Below are 16,478 nucleotides of genomic sequence, written 5' to 3'. Positions count from 1 at the left end.
ACACCGACATATAATAATGTACCCCTTTTATAAAAATAATAATTAAAGGGCTCATTTGGGCTTTAACGTACGAAGTCCATCATGAGTTCGGCCAATCGAACCGAGATGTTATAAATAGTAAAGACGCGTTGACGAAAGAGCGAAAGCATAAAAGAATAACCCTAAGCCCTATTTATTTCTCAGTTCCCAAAAGCTCTCTCTCTTCAATTTTTTCTCCGTTGCGTTGTAGTATTTGCTAAAGGGGCTAAATATGAGTGATAATAAGGTATGTTGTTTGTTTTGTCTGTCTTGAGAGTTACTTCGTATGTTGTTGGCTTCTTCTTTTTGCTACCTTAAGGTTTGATTCTCAATGTCTCGAACAATATTGTTAATTGCATTGAGCTAACCAAAGAATATATATATAGGTGATTTAATTAGTTTTATGGTGTTATTGTCTTTTATTATAAGTGTTTGATCGAGTTTTTCGATATTGTTGTAGTCATGTTTATTTATATAGGCCAATATGTACATATCCGAGACACTTGATGATATCCTTTTTTTTGTTTGTTTCATGCATGCATGGCAGATAATTTTGTTTGGATCCTTTACAGAAGATGAAACAAGGAATTTTCTTGAGAGGTACTCATATCCTGCAGGAAAGTGTGTGCGAAGTATACAATTCGGTACACTGACTCCTGCTGATTGTGCCAAGTTGAAGAAAGCTGCGAGAGATAGGAGAGTTAAATGTCCACCCCCTAGCTCTGATGCTTCTAGACCTTGTAGCTCTGATAAGGTCAGTGGCAACCCTAAACCCACACCGAACCCGGAAGACCAAGTCCCCCAAAAGCCGTAAACCGTCTTTTACTCATCATTTAACCTGTAGTGTTTTTTTTTTTTTTTTTTTTTTTTTTGCTAATTGGATTTTGGTGTTCCATATAATTTGCTAAAACTAAGTTTCTATATGCTGCATCATTATTATGTACAATTTGAAACCGATTTTAGAATGAAATTCGAAAAGTAAGCTAAAAATTCAAATTGATTAGACAATCAACTGCACTCAACTAATTAGAACCCGAAATCAAATGTTTTCTATTTAATAATTTTGCAATTTTTCTAACCAATTTTCACTAACATAATTAATCATTGTTAAATCATCCGAAACTAAAAACCTGTATTATATCACAAAGTAATGGCCAAAAGACTCAATTTGTCAACAGTAATTCGTCTTTGAATATTATAATCTAACTGGCATTTGTGTAACAATTTTATGATTTTACCCTCCTCAATTGTGATTACATCAGAAACCAACCAGTAAATATTATGTTTATTCCTTTTTTGGGCGGATATATAAATAGAGGAAACTTAACGCTTTTTTACTTTGGACCAATCGAAAAAGCAAAAAAAAATGTCTCTGCTCTCTCCTCTTCCTCTGCTCCACACATTCTCCTTCTCCTCCACCGTCGCCACAAAACCCACCGCTTCTAGAATCACTGCTACTACGCCTTCGAAACTCCGCTTCTCCGTCGTCAACGCGACGCCGGAGAATGGAAACAGCGGTGGTGGCGATGACGAGGATCCGTCTTTCAACCCGTTTGGTTTCGTTACTGACAACCCGTCTAGCCGGAGCGCAATTCAGTTACCGGAGTCTCCGGCAGAAGACGGTAACGTCGGTCAAATGCTATACGTAAGTTTCACAGAACCTTCTCAGTTCAAATCTTGAACTGTAATTGAGTTCTTGAAGTTCAAATTATGATTCTTGTTTTTTGATATATTTAAGCTGTTTTGTTGTGGGTTTTAAGAGGACTGAAGATAAAGGAAAGGAGTATGGTTCAACTATCAGATCTGGGAAGCTTAGATGGTTTGTGAGAGAGACTGGTAAAAAAGATTAGTTACTGTGTTTTCCATCTTTGCTTCATCGGTTGTGTTGAACGATCACTGATTAATCAATTCTTCTTTCTTTTGTTTACGCTAGGATCAAAGGAGAGTCGTCGAGGAACCGTTGTCTTTCTTCATGGAGCTCCAACTCAGTCTTTTAGTTACCGGACTGTCATGTCTGAGGTGCTACACTTTGAATCTTGAATCATGTGTCTATATGTGGTTTTGAGTATGTTTTTGAATCTTTTATGGATTTTTCTGTGTGTAATAGATGTCAAATGCTGGATTTCATTGCTATGCACCTGACTGGATAGGATTCGGATTCAGTGACAAGCCGCAGCCAGGATATGGTTTTAACTACACAGGTTTGTTGATTTGTGAATTACGAAACCAGTCAGTATATATATGCATTGGTTCTTTTGTTTCTAATAAGTTTTGAATCTTTTCAGAGAAAGAGTACCATGAGTCGTTTGATAAACTGCTGGAAGTGCTAGAGGTCAAGTCTCCTTTCTTTCTTGTTGTTCAGGTTCGGATGTTCGTACTGATCCCATCATCTCTGCATCATACGTTAACAGTTCATCAAGACTGAACATATATCTTATGTCTGAATTTGTTGTGGTCTCCCAAGGGATTTCTTGTAGGTTCATATGGTTTAACATGGGCGTTGAAAAACTTTAGCAAGGTTGACAAAATTGCGATTCTTAATAGTCCACTGACTGTTTCATCCCCAGTTCCTGGATTATTTAAGCAGCTGAGGTGCCAACTCTTTTGCCATATTTGACCACTCTAATTGCGTGTAAACCTTTTGTGGAAGCATCAGCCTTGCTTATCTGTTCAGCTGAGGTACATACAATGCATCCACAACTCACAACATACTTGTGTGTCATTTTGTTTTCTGATGCAGGATTCCCCTCTTTGGTGAATTCACTTGCCAAAATGCTATCTTGGCTGAGCGGTTCATTGAAGGAGGTAGCCCGTATGTATCAAATTAACTTATACTCATGTGGAATTTATATAGTTATCTAATTTTTTCGATTCTAGAGAAAAAAGATATGGATACTGGCTATTGTCTTACCTCAGCTTCAAAATGATATTAGTAGAGGCTTTGACCGGACAATGTCTTCTTACTCTATATCTGTTTTGATAGGTACGTCCTGAAGAATGAGAAAGCTGATGTCTATCGTCTACCATATTTGTCAAGCGGAGGACCTGGGTTTGGTACGTCTCTAAACCAAGTTTAATGAATGGAGCATGATACACGTTACTCTAGTTTCTTATTATGATGGTTCCTTTGCAGCCTTGCTCGAGACGGCGAAAAAGATCAACTTTGGAGACACCTTGAGTCAAATTGCAAATGGGTTTTCATCAGGCAGGTATGTGCATTTTAACCTTTTTCAAATTCCCACGGCTACAGATAGGCTTGGTACTTTTGTTGAGATTTGGTTCCTTTGCAGCTGGAATAAACCCATTCTTCTGGCTTGGGGGATAGCTGATAAATACCTGCCTCAATCTATAGCTGAGGAATTTGAGAAACAGAATCCCGAAAATGTCAAGCTTCGGCTCATTGAAGGTGCTGGGCATTTACCTCAAGAAGACTGGTATGAGAATACACAATACTGCTCTGCTCTGAACTGCTTTGGTTTTTCTGAATCTTTCTGAAATTTTGATTTTTGTATACAGGCCAGAGAAAGTAGTTGCTGCCCTCCGAGCATTTTTCTGACTTTTAAATCTAGCAAACAAGGAAAAAGGTAATCACAAAGCCTTGTAACAGCCAAAATAAACTAGCAATAGTAGCATCACAAACTCTTAATAGGCATCCCTTATACTTTCTTACAAAAAATGGGAAAAGTGTTCGCTGCCCACACCAAAAAACATCTTGGAGCCACTCGGTTCTCTCAACTTTTTCTTCCCTTTGGCTTCTTACCAACTTGGCTAGTAGGTTTCTCTTCAGGTTTCCTCTTCACCGCAGGCTTTCTACCACGACCTCTCGTTTTCACAACTTTCTCTTCAGCCTCGCTATCATCTCCACCATCAGCATCAGCATCATCGTCCTCCTCGTCACTCTCTTCTGTTTTCGTCTTTGGTGCAGGCTTCTTACCACGAACACCCCTTGGTTTCTGTCCTTTCTTCGGTATAGCACTTTCATCTTCTTTTTCAGATTCTTGTTCATCTACTTCTCCACCTCCATCGTCTTCTTTGGATTTCACACCTCGTTTACCCGGTCTAACCTTGGCTGCTTTCTCTGCGTCTTTCCCAGAAAGTTTCTGCAGCTCTGGAACATAAGCTGTTGTCTACAAATAAAAAGAACCAAATACAAAAACAGTTCTTCAGTTCACTACACAAAACAATCACACACAAAGAACAACACCTAACAACGCATAGATATACTTACCCTTCCACCAGCAGTGATGAAATCAATCTTCTTCCCTGCATAACATAACCAAAAAAGACTTTACTACCAACTATATAAACCAAACAAATGACAATTCACTCTCATAACATTTAAGCCATTATCATTGGGATTATCAACTGCAGTTGGAGGTTGAAGATCAATATATCAGAAGTCTTTATGAACTGTTGCAGGTGGATAAAGAGTTTTGAGTGTGAAATTGGGGATTCAAACCATCAACAAAGGCCTTTCCTGGCTTCTTTTCCCTATCATGAAAAATCCAGTTACTAGGAAACTGACTACTGTCTGCATCAACTTCCACAGCTTTTTCTATCACCTGCAAGAACCCATTTTCCCTTCATCAAGATTATAGAAAGATGGGTCGGAAAAGCTTACCATTAACTTTCCCTGGTTTTTTTCCCCACCGAAAATGAAATAACCATTCAACAGGAAACTCTTTGCTATCAGCACTGACTTGAACCGCATGTTGAATGACCTACAAATGCGGATTTTTTTCTTTCTTTCTAAATCCCCCAATACGCAATGCATCATGCATAATAACAGAGCCTTTGTCAATCCCATGTTTTGTAGGTAATGTTTTAAGAGTTACCTCTTTGATGGATGTGTGCAAAGCTTCACATTGCTCTTTGGAGAGGCTAGAAGCAGTCTGCAACGGGTGGATTCTGGCCTGAGAAAAACAAAGACTATTAGAATTACTCGCACAGCATGTAAACAGTTTCTTCAGTCATCAAATGTACAGAGTTGAGATCAAAAGTGGATACTTTGTGAATCAAATGTGTGGTTACATAGATGTTTACTTCATTTCAAGTGTAAGAGTGTAAAGCTTACTTACTTGGTACAGCACTTCATCAGCGATCCAATTCCCAATACCTGAAACAAAACCCTGCAAAATGGAAGAGATACATAATCCTGTAAATGAGAACTTTTATATAAAAGAGAGGAACACAACTATAATAAAAGCTTTGCAATATAAAAGAAGATCATTTCGACGGCAGGCTTTAAAATGTCATAATAGCCAACTTTTAATTGTTGTGATAAGTGTTTAGGACAAGAAAGATCTACACAGATGCACAAAAATGAAAGAAAACTGAATTTAAACTCTGAACCTGATCAAGGAGTAGAGGTTTTATGGTTATTTTCTTTTTAGCTAAGCTTTCAGCAAATTCCTCAACTGTCATAGGCTCCAATAATGCATCAGGACCAAGCTCTGATATCGGACGCACAGAAGTTGGCTGCAATAGCATACATAAACAATCACTAAGTATCTGCAGCGAAGCTTATACTAAAGCAAAATAACTCAAGATCTAAGCATTTATACATTTGCTAGAAGTCGAACTTTGGCAAATCTCCTCTTATCAGTAAATGAAAGCTCCAGACCATCATCAAGCTGTACACAAAATCATAATCCATTGTGATTAAAGCACATTTTTCAGGTTCGTGATCAGTTTAAGGAAAACTATAAATTTCTCAACCTCGACGAAGAACTTTGAGTACTTAGATGGCCACTCCTCTGTGTCCTTTACAGCAGACCTAAACAAATATTGTAATACATATCAATCTCATCCAATGAATCTTATACTTAACAAAGCAAATGTAATAAAGACTCCCTAAACCTCACCTCTTATACTTAGTAACTGCAACGCCTTTGATATAAATAGCACCAGCCATACCTGGAAGAACACACAAATAAACAAAATCAAAACCAAATGTACGTTTTACGAAACAATAAAGCCAAACAGTTTCACTTCTTTTTAAAGAATCAAAGCAAAAAGGTTTAGCATTGAACTCTAAACAGTCCTGAATTTTAACAAATGTCCGATTTTGATGTACATTAATTCCATCAAATGTCCTGAATTTTAGATAAAATGGAAAAGTAAAACCCTGAATTTTAGATACCTAAAGAACACTCACAGAACCAAAACCAATCTAAGTTGTAAATTACAATAAAGCTTAACACTTTCACTCCCTTTTTTATATGAATCAAATCAAAAAGGTCGTCTAGTATTGAACTACGAACAGTCCTGATGTGATTTGATTCCATCAAAAGTCCTGAACTTTAAGATAGTAGAACGGGGAGAGGGTAAAACCCTAAATTTGTAATTACCGAATTGGAAAGAAGGGAATGGCGGGGAATCTAACTCGAGCCAGAGGTTTTTGCCCTTTCGGCGAGCAGAGACGATGGTTTTGCCGAGGATTGAGTTTTCGAAATCGGACGGCAAGATTCCATCGATCACTTTGGTGTCGTCGGCGATGATGACTCGCTTTATCTTCTTTCCAAGACAATTTTCCTCTATTGCTCTCCTCGCCGCCTCTACCTCCGGTAGCTCCGGCATCGTTTTCTTCTCGTCGGCGAAATTAGGCTTTTTGTTCTCTTTTGCTCCCCTTGGCGCGGTATGACCAACAAAAATACTATAACTAAAACACTAACTATACTAGTTATGTATATATGTATCCCGTAAAACTGTAAACATCTTCTTTTGCCTTCATTAATAACTAATTCCCGTCGAATGAGTAATTTCTGCATAACATCAATCATCTAATTATCTCTGTCTAATTTGATTATAATCTATCTAATATAATTATTTTCTGCTTTTTTTTTATATATCGATTATTTCTTTAGTCAATAAATTATTATTTTTGTTATTTAGATATTTAAATAATGAGTTTATAATGTTTTACAATAACTAATGCACAAATTTATAATGAAATCATAAAATTTTATTTTAAAATTATATACTTAAATGTTTTTTTCTTTTTTGCAAGATGTCGCTTGGTTAATTTGTAGCTGTTAATTGTTGCATTGAGAAAGAGGTAGATGATGTGGTATGCTCTAAGATGAATTTGGAGTTTGCTGAGGTGGATACAAGAAGCGGGTTCAAATAGTCCCTTTTAGTAGTAGTAAATTTTGAAAAAAGGTTAGGGCAAAGTAATTAATAATTCTCAACCGAAAATCAATAAGAAAAAGCAATAAATAAAAATATCTATTTGCAAAGTAATTAATAGATTACATCTTGATCCTACTTTTCTTTCTCGTGTTCTATTAAATTAACACGAGAAATTAATTATTGAATTCAGTATAGCTAAACTAAGACATAAGAATAATATGCATATCCTTATTGAACTAGTAATCCCAAGATTAACAGTTGTTAATCTTTGAATAAGGATATCTATTTCTGTAGATATCATTTTTCATAAATAAACTTTTTTTGATTTTTTCAATTTTGACTTCTATTAATTTTTATTGACCATTTTACTTTTATTTGAAAAATATTGAAATCAACAAGAGTTTTTAAAAGATTTTCAAATGATTTATAAAGGGTTTTTCAAGATTTACAAGGTTTTTTGAGGAATTTCGGGAAATGTTTTTGGTGCAAATGTTCTTGTCATAATTTTTTGCCGGGAACATTTTTATATTATCGCACCCTGTAGTATAACATGAAATTTTTTTATGTTGCAAAGTATAAATCACTTTAAGTTATATTTATAATATATGATAATATTATAAACATTAAAAAGTAGATATTTACGTATCGAATAATAAATTTGGTAACGGGACAAATATTAAAACATGAATATTTAATACTTGATCTTTATTCATGGTTAATAGAATTATAGTATCCTTTACCCGTTTCTAAGATCACGACTACCTTTCTCGAGACGGGACAAATAAGGGTAACTGGTATTAGTTTCTATTTTTATACAACTAAACGTTATAATCTAAATCAATTTAAGAACTTCAACTTTATATGAAAAATATTTTTTTCCACGGTTACAAATACATAAGTGTCTATTTCAATTTTGAAAATAAATAATTTTAATTATATTTATACATATTTAAAACAAAAATGCATAAGTGTCTTTTTTTTTTTTGAACAAAAATACATAAGTGTCTATTTCAAATTTTTATATCTTTCATTATATTTAAATTTACACAAATAATTTTTTTTTCTTTTAACTCTGTACGTCATACTTGGATGATTAATTTTCAGATAAACACTTACATGTTTTTCATTTCTTCTTCCACGGGTTCTGTTTGTTTTAATTTCAAAATGATTCATGATTTCGTTAAAAAATTACGAAGAACATTAGGGTAAGTTAACATGTAGAATAAAAAAATGAATGGTCAATACTGGACATAAACCCATTTGAATTGCATTCACAGACAGATCATAGGACTGGAAAATTCATTCATAAGAAAAATCTGATACATAGAGGAAGAGACTAGAGGAGAAAGGACAGACCGGAAATGGGACGAAAGCGATGTATTTCCTGTTCCATGATAGATACATCTAATTAATATACACATAATAATCTAAACTAAAAGCATCCTAGTATATGGTATTTGCATGTAATATCAATAATGTGCACACATAAATTATATATTTAAAATAATATTATTCTAATGTATACTTATGAATTTAAAATTTGTATGAAAATATTTATACCTAGTCAAAAGTAATATGGAATACACACATTTAAAGATTTTTCTCTCTAGCTCGATCACAAGGCGAAAATGTTTGGTTGGTCACTACTCACTAATAATTAATGAAGGAACATATGTGTTTTTGAGTGCAAGAACTCGATTATCAATATGTGTGAAGTGAACCATATATCTAATTAATGTCGTCTTTCTTTTTCTCTTTTATTATAAAATGGTAAGTTCATTGATTGAAGCAAACTTTACATAGGACAAGGGAATAGTTGAACAATAAGAATAAAAAAATATAGTATACGTAATTAATCACATTTTCTCGTTAGCAAATTGGTGTTTCTAATTTACGTTCCATCTTTTGCTTCTTACTATGCATATATTGATCATTATATATACGTTAATCTTTGGTCTACTAACGAATTGGATGGCTTGTAAAGTAATAATTATATATTTATATAAAAAAAGTTACCACAGTTTGGTAGTAGTACCATCACAAAAGTGAAGAAACGAAACTATGTAGATAACTTATTCACGAGCTAGTCACGCTAGTGTACTCATCATAATTAACAACGATAACAAATCACTATAGATAATGCACGTACTGTCTTTCTTTATGGTAGATATTTAGTTTTGATGATTGGGATAGCTTCAGTTCCAACCAGAATTTGACCTCATCGGTTACGTTACGGTAGGAGCGACTTCATGACCATTTCTCCAAGGCTACACATTGGCATAACACAATATTTGATATATGATGTTTATATTATATACCTTGAGTATGGTACGAGTAAGACTTCTCCAAAGCCAGCCTCTTTAAGGGACACAACAACTTCTTCATTATATTTTTTTTTTTTGTCAAAGCTTCTTCATTATATTTTGTGAATTATGTTTACTCAATAACACAATATTTGATACCATATAATTTCAAAAGTACGGTGATCAGTAACAGAAAAAAAGACTATATAACTATTATATCCTTTTTGTCAAACTATAGCTATTGTATATTCATCTTATATATCCATTGAAAAGAGAGTAAGATTAGTTCAAACCACCATTGAGATTGATTTTAATTCATATTCATGTGCTGATGAATTAAACTAGGGGGACAAAGGTTAAGTATATTTTTACTTATTTATTATCTGTCTCCAATTATTTTCATTATAATTTTTATTTAAAAATAAATTGTAGAGAAATGAACCTTCACAAGGTATAACCTCCAACTCCAAAGTAAGCTTATTGCCTTAATTAACCATAGACTTGTGAGAGAAGTAGTAAGTTTTTGGTAGTGGCGTAGGTGGAGAGTTGAAGTACGCAACTCAAGATTATCACATTTTTCAGCTATAAATGGAGATGTTTAGAAGAGGTTTTCTTACACTCACACAAAATTATTTCACAATATCGCATTTTTATAATTTTTCATCTTTGTGAGAAAAAATGGCTAATGTTGGAAACACTAGTGTGTCTGCTCGTCGTGAAGAGCTGGATCGTGAGATGAAGGAGTTGAAAGATGAGGCTGAGAAGATTATATATGTTTAATCCTACAATTTATTACAAATTAAAGAAGAATAAAATAGTTCACCGACGATGAAGTGGTCTTGAGACCGATGAAATGAATTGGGGATAAGAACAAAACACTACTCTTTTATTTTTTATTTCATTTCGTTATATCTCCATTGAAAACTTCAAATTCTTTACTAAAATAAAATAAACTCATGGAATATTACAAAAATAAATAAATTAAAACACTCTTGGTAACACGTTTTCCTTCGTCGTAATTATTAGATTCATTGTTTTCGTTTAGCAATAGGATCCCTTAATCATAAACTCATATTATCAAGAAAAAAAATGAGACCAAAAGATTAATAAGGCCAGTTTACCATTTGGTTGTTCACAAGATAATTTAGGGAAACCACAAAGAAATTAAAAGAGACTTTTGTCTATGAAACAAAAATTGGAGTATTTATAAGAAGGTGGGAGATAAATGTATGATGTATCTAAATTAAAGGTCAAATGTTCGTTGGTCTCATTATCATATTAGTGTACCGTGTACACTAATATGATGTATCAAAATGTATGATGTATCTAAATTAAAGGTCAAAATGTTCGTTGGTCTCCTAATCATATTAGTGTACCGTGTACTATGGTCCATCTCTGTGGCTTCCTAAATTATTCTTATGTTTGAATAAACTGGCTTGACAAAAACTAAATATTTTTTGCTTTATTTGTAGTCTTGAAAAAGTGGCTTGAGAAAAAACTAAAACCACAACTTGATAACACCAACAGAAAAGGTGAAATAGCAAGAAGGAAGACAGTAAAAAAAAAATCCAAGAAAAAATAGATCAATCTGCAACCATATTAGTTAGTTCGAGTTATATTATTTCTCTATACAAATATATTATTTATTCATAATTCTACTTTTCTTTTGATTCTAATCTAGCTAGTTCGAGTTATATATATTAATTACATTGGTAAATGGTTGAGTTAATTTGTGTAGTGAAAACAAATTAATTAAACAATAATAACTAAATAAACTGTATAGACGTAATTCCAATTTTGGTAATGTTTTGTTTTTGTGTGGTTTTTGATGTTAATATTAGTCATGTTTACCAGTAAGAAGAACGTAATGATAATTAGTTCCCATCCCTAGCTATATTAAAAAAGGTTGCAACAACTTGATATATAGCACCATCTGTTAAAAAGTGAAGAATAAAGAAGCAAAAAAACAAAAAGGGAATGTAATAAGGGACAGAACTGTGGAATGTTTATACACCAAAAAGGTAAGGTAATATATTAAGTACACACATTTATATATTTCTCTCTCTTTCTCTTTCGATAACAAGGCCAAGATGTTGGTTCCTCACTAATTAGTGAAGGAGACCAATAAAAGATGTTAATTCGCAAAATAATTAATAGATTACATCCTGATCCTACTTTTCTTTCTGATTCTTAATCAAAAAGAAAACAAATACAGGAAATTATTGAATTAAAAAACAAATGGAGAAAGTAAATTAAATAATTACTAAAGCTAAATTAAGATGATTATGCATATATTAATCATCATAACATTATATATTTGTGCCGATAACATTTTTAAAAATTCATGCAGAGAATTAAAAAACACCAAAAGATTAATAAGGCCAATGTACCATTTGGTTGTTCACGCAGTTAGAGACTAGCAACAAGGGTAGCTTCGGAATCTAATGTCTCTTGATCATCTTGTTTTATATTAGATCCGATGTCGTGCGCTGATTCAACAAAGAACACTATATAATTTAATGACATCACATAATGTTTGCAATTAAGAAAAAACTGAATATAATAAACCAAATTATCTCACATGTGTTTGTGTAAACCATCGGTGGACACATTCAGTTGACCTGTTTGTCAAAATAATTAGTCACACGGTCTTTAATTATGGTAGAGATTTAGTTTTGATTACTGGTGTTGGTGCGGGATTTAGCACCCACGACATACCAACCTAAATGGAAGATAAATCAAGTAATTTTGCATATCAACTAAATCGGAGAATTCATTTGGGCAGCTAAACGGGCCTATAAGCAGATGCCTGGCGAAGTCACTCGACCGACTTCCGAGACCGTCCCCTAAGCCCGACCTAATCATCAGAAGAGGAAATTTACCCTATCTTCAATTCAAGATTTAAAGAAAATATACTTATTTTATAATCAATTTATTCATATAAATAGAGGGGTACCCTCTCCTTCTATAGGATCCAGAAATTAATACAATAATCTTATTTCTTTTTTTGTTTTTGAGCAAACTCTAACTTGTTTTTCAAGATATTTCTATTCCCTTTTGTTTTTTAGTTTTGATTTAGTTTTGAGAGAAAGTTTTCAAGATTCAAACTTTTCACAAACTTAACTGATCTGCAAACAGAATATAAACACAAACAAGATAAGATAAGCGATAATGAAGTTTCTATGATTAATTTATATAAAATACAGAATATATATTCTGTTCAAGAATAATTTTTTTTCTTCAAAACATGGATTCGAAGAAATGTAAGAATGCAAAACAAGTCATGTGATATAAACGTTACTCAAAGTAGCAGTCATCGTTATCATGCAGCCAGACTATAGTGGCCTTATGCTCTCCTTGAGGTGGAACAAAAGGATCGCATTTGAAGTCACCTGCAATGATAGTTTGACAATAATAATAGCCCACAACTTAATAAAATTTACAAAAAGAAAAGACAAAAAAAGGAACATGCACTAGAACATTGCAATATAACATAACATGAAAAAGAAAAAAGAAAAAATCATGCTTTTTAAAGAAATAAAAGTACAAAACTTGTTGGAGATTTAATTTCTTTTGATTGGAAATGAAAGAGAATAAAAAGGAGAAAAATGTGCAAAATACACCTAAGATCGCGAGTGATGTGAATATATAAGAAAAATAAACCCTCTCACAATAAGAAGAAGAAAGGAGACAAAGCACTAATTAGCATAATCAAGAAGGAAACAAGACGTACTAGAAGTCGCCATGTATTGATTAGAAGAACTTGACTAGCTTTCTTAATACTCAGCAGATTTGTGTTCTATATTTTTGAGTGGAGTATCCAAAAACCAGAGATGGTGAATATATGTGAGGAACAATGTGTATTTATAAACCCCAAAGCATGATGTAACAGAGAGTATTCCATTTCTTTTCTTGTTCTTTCTATTTAACTATATCAAAATATCACTAATTTTATACGTATCATCCAAATTAATTCATATGTTTTTTTTGAGTTTTGGTTAAATTGGTAAATACTTATACAGTTAAAAAAAATAAATTACAATATCTATAAATCTCAGAAGAATTAGTAGATATTTTACTAGGAGTGTCAAAATGGGTCAAGATTAATGAGCCAACCCAATTCAACTCAACTCATGAACCCTAATGAGTTAAAATTTTTGACCCTAATGAGTTGATGGGTTAAATAAGTTGATGATTCAATGAGTTCATGAGTCAAATGAGTTTGGTTATAATGGGTTTATGAGTTAATCAATAACCCATCAATTTCTTCATTATCAACCTAATATCATCAAGATCATCATACTATCATCATCATCATATTACCATCATGTAACTATCATCATCATCAACACATACTATCATCATCATCATACCTTCATAATCATATTAACATCACCATCATCATATCAACATATATATCATAGTCAACAACATGATGTCATCATCATCATCTTATAATTTTCCCCAAAATCCCAAACCCGTAATTTTTCCGCCAAAATTTTGAACTTATAACTTTTCCGCCAAAAATGAAAACCCCCAATTTCCCCCCCCCCCCAAAATGCAAATCCGTAAATTTTTTGTCAAAATCGCAAACCCGTAAATTTCCCGCCAAAAATGCAAACCGACAATTTTCCCGCCAAATGCAAACCTGTAAACTTTTGTCAAAAACGCAAATCCGTAAATTTCCCGCCAAAAATGCAAACCCGTAATTTTCTTGCCAAAACACACCAGAAAGTTATGATGGTGATAATGATGATGATGGTGAAAATGATGATAAAGATTAATTATAATTATTTCCTATTAAATATAATTAATTTCTATTATAATTAGTTAACCCAATTATTCATCTAGCTCATATAACTAAATGGATTCATGAGTTGATCCAACCCAATTGTTAAATGAGTTGAGTTAACTCATAAACTCATTTAATTTTTAACTTATTGGATAATGAGTTGAGTTAGGTTGAGTCAACCATTTTGACATCCCTATATTTTACACGTAGACTATTGATGGGTCTTAAAAGCTAATAACGTAATTTATCTTCTAAATTTAAATTGAGAACCACAAAAGAAAGAAAAAATAGTTATGGGTACAAGAATGGATGAGTCGTTTCAAATGACTAAGTGCATCATTAGTGGTCCAAATAATTTTTTTTTTAAAAAGCTACGACTAAGGTACTTTAGGAAAACTGAGTCGCTTTAACCCTCATTGAGGCATGAGTGTTGTCCAAACTTTTTTGCACACCAAAAAAAAAAAAGAGAGTGTTGTTCACACTCAAAGAATACATTACACATACGGAAATTACTAGCAACTATGAGTCCCATAACTAGTATAGACTATAGAGTTATAATTTAAGGAAAGCACAAAGAAATTAAAAGAGACTCTTGACTGATGATAACACAACTTCAAATACTTTTATGAAATAAGTGATTTCAGATGACTAAGTGAGTCACGAGTGTGGTTCGAACAGAAAGAAGTTTTCATCCTCATTGTTCAATTAAAGGAACAATTAAACTTTAATATTTCGAGAAAAAAATTTGCTTTTTTTTTTTTTTTTAAAGTCACACAACTTATCTTCAAAACTCTTTTTTTTATTTTTTTTTTTATCAAAGAGATTTTATCATTTCATTCAATCAGAAAGTAACATACATGCTGAGTTGCCAAAGGGTCGAGCAGGGGTGCTAAGGCTCTGATAACCGGTTAATACAAATGTAGTTGTTAGAACAAGACTTAAAGAGGTTGTGGTAACCACTTCTCCTTGGAGTGAGGGTCATAATGCCTTTAGGGGGCTTCAAAAAGTAGTTGAATATCGGTTTAAAGATTTTTGAGCTTAGGCAAGGTATAGGTAGAGAGTTGGTGAAGCATCGGTAATCCCCACTCCTTAGAGGTGGGATCATAATGCCAAGCTTCCCCAAACTATCTCCTTCTAGAGGGTCATCCTTAATTGATTCTAGTAACAGAATTCTTAGCAAACTATTGGACCAATAAAGCAACATATGATGATTAAGATTCACTAGCAGTCTTCGGACTAGCGGTATCCTTAAGCTAAGCAACCAATGATTAGAAAGGAGAAGAGTGGGATTCAGACTAGACCTAGTTACAAGTTGACACTAGAACAGTTGGGATAATGGTAATATGTAGGATAAAGGAACAGGGAGAGCCAGCAATAGAGATAAACCGATTGGCAGATCAATATCATTATCAAAGAACTGCACTGCAAGCTTCCAAACCAAGCAAAATAACTGGTCTTGACACAAGGAGGATCAACCACAACCGAAGCATCTAGGGATCTGCTACCGAGTGTACCTCGACTTGACCAAGCAGGATACAAACATACTAATCGATTTGGTCTAATTCTGCAATTAAGGTCATGGGGTCTAAGACAATTCCAGTTCAGGGATGACTTATACTCAGTGGCGGACCCAAGATAAAAATTTAGGGAGGTCAATTCTAGGGAAAAAATATTAATATGACATATTGGTGGTTCGAACTCGGGATTGGGGAGGTCAATGATACAGAATATGTCATCTATGCTATTGAAATTTTACGTAAATACATGTAAAAACCAACTATTTTATTAGTTACCCAGGTCAGGTGACCCACCTTTCTCCTAAGTGGGTCCGCCGTTGCTTATACTTATAGTTTAACCATCGTAAACTATCTTCTAGGGTTTGAATAAAAGATTGGGGAATAGACCTGGGACAGAGGATTACCGAGAGAGAAGCAGAGGCCACCAAGGAGGAGGGTTTCTTCGTCAAGTGGTTCACCGGTGCCGGCGTCAAGACAAAGCTTCCGTCCAGCTGCAGCCAAGCAAAGTACTTGGTGAGAGGATTTGGATCCAAGGAGTGGTAAGATGTGATAATTGACGGCTTAAGGGGGTGGTGAGATAGACGGAGACCGAGCCTAGAGGGACACTGGAGGATCTCTCGATCAATACCAAAGCAGTGAGGACTCGATGTAAAGGACTCACCAAGGGGAGTAGCGAGGTGCGGAGGCGGAAAGGATGGTTGAAGCTGATGCAACAGC

At 33.8% G+C, this 16,478-nt stretch overlaps 2 protein-coding genes across 6 annotated transcripts; one reads left to right on the top strand and one right to left on the bottom strand.

Moving 5' to 3' along the window:
* Window positions 1,361-5,091, top strand: LOC109124422 (haloalkane dehalogenase 2-like). Of its 2 annotated transcripts, XR_766416.1 has the most exons (13): window positions 1,361-1,663; window positions 1,779-1,854; window positions 1,952-2,037; window positions 2,126-2,219; window positions 2,304-2,380; window positions 2,483-2,610; window positions 2,759-2,830; window positions 3,002-3,072; window positions 3,152-3,227; window positions 3,309-3,452; window positions 3,535-3,602; window positions 3,806-3,985; window positions 4,835-5,091. XR_766416.1 is itself a non-coding variant. In XM_010502548.2 (12 exons), exons 1-11 carry the CDS (start codon window positions 1,385-1,387, stop codon window positions 3,572-3,574), a joined length of 1,143 nt encoding a protein of 380 aa, XP_010500850.1. In that variant the 5' UTR covers window positions 1,361-1,384; the 3' UTR covers window positions 3,575-3,602; window positions 4,835-5,071. The 2 variants fall into 2 exon arrangements, 1 of the variants encoding a protein (XP_010500850.1); XM_010502548.2 differs by lacking the exon at window positions 3,806-3,985 and having other exon boundaries at window positions 4,835-5,071.
* LOC104778169 (formamidopyrimidine-DNA glycosylase) lies at window positions 3,549-6,717 on the bottom strand. 4 transcript variants are annotated; one of them, XM_019243957.1, is made up of 11 exons: window positions 6,369-6,717; window positions 5,883-5,934; window positions 5,737-5,794; window positions 5,583-5,651; window positions 5,371-5,496; window positions 5,097-5,147; window positions 4,854-4,931; window positions 4,640-4,739; window positions 4,478-4,567; window positions 4,247-4,281; window positions 3,549-4,145 (listed from the first exon to the last, which is right to left on the bottom strand). In XM_019243957.1, exons 1-11 carry the CDS (start codon window positions 6,595-6,597, stop codon window positions 3,750-3,752), a joined length of 1,284 nt encoding a protein of 427 aa, XP_019099502.1. In that variant the 5' UTR covers window positions 6,598-6,717; the 3' UTR covers window positions 3,549-3,749. The 4 variants fall into 4 exon arrangements, with proteins under 4 accessions (XP_019099502.1, XP_010500852.1, XP_010500851.1 ...); XM_010502550.2 differs by lacking the exon at window positions 4,478-4,567; XM_010502549.2 differs by lacking the exon at window positions 4,640-4,739 and having other exon boundaries at window positions 4,478-4,580; window positions 6,369-6,714.

The sequence above is a fragment of the Camelina sativa genome, chromosome 3, assembly GCF_000633955.1.
Source record: "Camelina sativa cultivar DH55 chromosome 3, Cs, whole genome shotgun sequence".
Lineage (NCBI taxonomy): Eukaryota > Viridiplantae > Streptophyta > Magnoliopsida > Brassicales > Brassicaceae > Camelina > Camelina sativa.
This window is presented reverse-complemented; position numbering and strand designations above follow the sequence as displayed.

Bases quoted from the DNA above. Each gene is read 5' to 3' on its own strand.
- LOC104778169 (XM_019243957.1), bottom strand. From the start codon at position 6,597: ATGCCGGAGCTACCGGAGGTAGAGGCGGCGAGGAGAGCAATAGAGGAA. The intron at 5,935-6,368 runs GTAATTACAAAT...GTGTTCTTCCAG, and splicing joins ATTCCCTTCTTTCCAATTCG to GTATGGCTGGTGCTATTTAT. The intron at 4,568-4,639 runs GTAAGCTTTTCC...TGATAGAAAAAG, and splicing joins AAAACCAGGGAAAGTTAATG to CTGTGGAAGTTGATGCAGAC.
- LOC109124422 (XM_010502548.2), top strand. From the start codon at position 1,385: ATGTCTCTGCTCTCTCCTCTTCCTCTGCTCCACACATTCTCCTTCTCC. The intron at 2,038-2,125 runs GTGCTACACTTT...TGTGTGTAATAG, and splicing joins ACCGGACTGTCATGTCTGAG to ATGTCAAATGCTGGATTTCA. The intron at 2,611-2,758 runs GTGCCAACTCTT...TTTCTGATGCAG, and splicing joins GGATTATTTAAGCAGCTGAG to GATTCCCCTCTTTGGTGAAT.